Source organism: Cyprinodon variegatus, unplaced genomic scaffold (assembly GCF_000732505.1).
Source record: "Cyprinodon variegatus isolate N-32 unplaced genomic scaffold, C_variegatus-1.0 Scaffold4023, whole genome shotgun sequence".
NCBI lineage: Eukaryota > Metazoa > Chordata > Actinopteri > Cyprinodontiformes > Cyprinodontidae > Cyprinodon > Cyprinodon variegatus.
Genome location: NW_015154476.1, coordinates 1 through 999, shown reverse-complemented (window position 1 = coordinate 999; position 999 = coordinate 1). Strand labels below are relative to the sequence as shown.

The window sequence follows — 999 nt, the reverse complement described above, 5'->3', positions numbered from 1 at the left end:
GCTCAGACCGAGCGGAGGCCGAACAGGAAGCAGACTGGTCCCGGGACCCGAACGCCGTCCGATTCGTTAACATCCTGATGGAACTCGGCGCGGACAAGATCTTCAAGGAGTAAGACTTCTTATCGGCCGAATATAATCAGCCGGTAAAAACGGTCCGATTGTTTGAGCTGAATATAACTTTAAAAACATTAAATGTGAATCCGTATGAAAAGAGGATTTTTATTGTTAAAGGATCGCTGCGAAAACCAACAAGTTTTTAATCAAATGTCTTTTATCTCTTATTCTCCTTGACTGTTAAACGTTGCTGCTGTTAGCCAACGCTAAGCTGTAGATGATCCCAGTTAGGCAAAACTTTCCCCGTGGAAAAAGTTAGTCTAGAGTTTAAGGAAAGAGAAAACTCAGCTCATGTTTTGATTCCTAACATTTATTCATCAGATTAGCGAAATAAAGTTGTTTTGTATTTTTCAAACAGCCAGCAGGAGCTTTTCTCGCTGTGGAATGATCTCCAGAGAGACAGCCCTGAGCTGCTGAACGCCATGGAGGCTCTTTTGGTCCATGCCGTGTCCCACCTGCAGGACGCCATCAGAGAAAGAGACACCCTGGAACAAGCTCTACGCAGGTCAGCCCTCCCATGATGCATTGCACATCAGTTTAAAGGATTAAGGTTTTAAAAGAGTCACTCTTTTTTATTCGCTGTGCTTCAGAAGGGAGAGTGAACACGACCAGGTGGTCCGATCCATTTATGAGGAGATGGAGAGCCAGATCAGAGAGGAGAAAGAGAAATGGGTTGCTCAGGTATATTTTACAAACATTTAAACATTATTATCCCTGCTAAATATTTGTTCCAAGGTTTTAAAAATGTTTGGGTTTTTTTTTTATCCCAAAAGGATCTCCTGTCCTTCAGCCCTTAAAGAGCGAGCATTAGCATTACGAGTGCTTCCCTATTAGCAAGAGAGGCTAAACGTAGCTTAGCCTTGTGTCATTCTAAAATTTATATCG

At 42.6% G+C, this 999-nt stretch overlaps 1 protein-coding gene across 1 annotated transcript in view; it reads left to right on the top strand.

Annotated features, from left to right (window-relative positions):
* Positions 1–795, top strand: part of LOC107081302 (EF-hand calcium-binding domain-containing protein 4A-like) — a gene marked incomplete at its 3' end in the record, with an annotated part of 4,889 nt that extends 4,094 nt beyond the window's left edge. The window contains exons 3-5 of the mRNA XM_015369501.1: positions 7–109; positions 473–619; positions 705–795. Coding sequence (XP_015224987.1) covers positions 7–109; positions 473–619; positions 705–795 — 341 coding nt within the window. The remainder of the gene's footprint in view (positions 1–6; positions 110–472; positions 620–704) is intronic.
* Between the last annotated feature and the right edge of the window lie 204 nt (positions 796–999).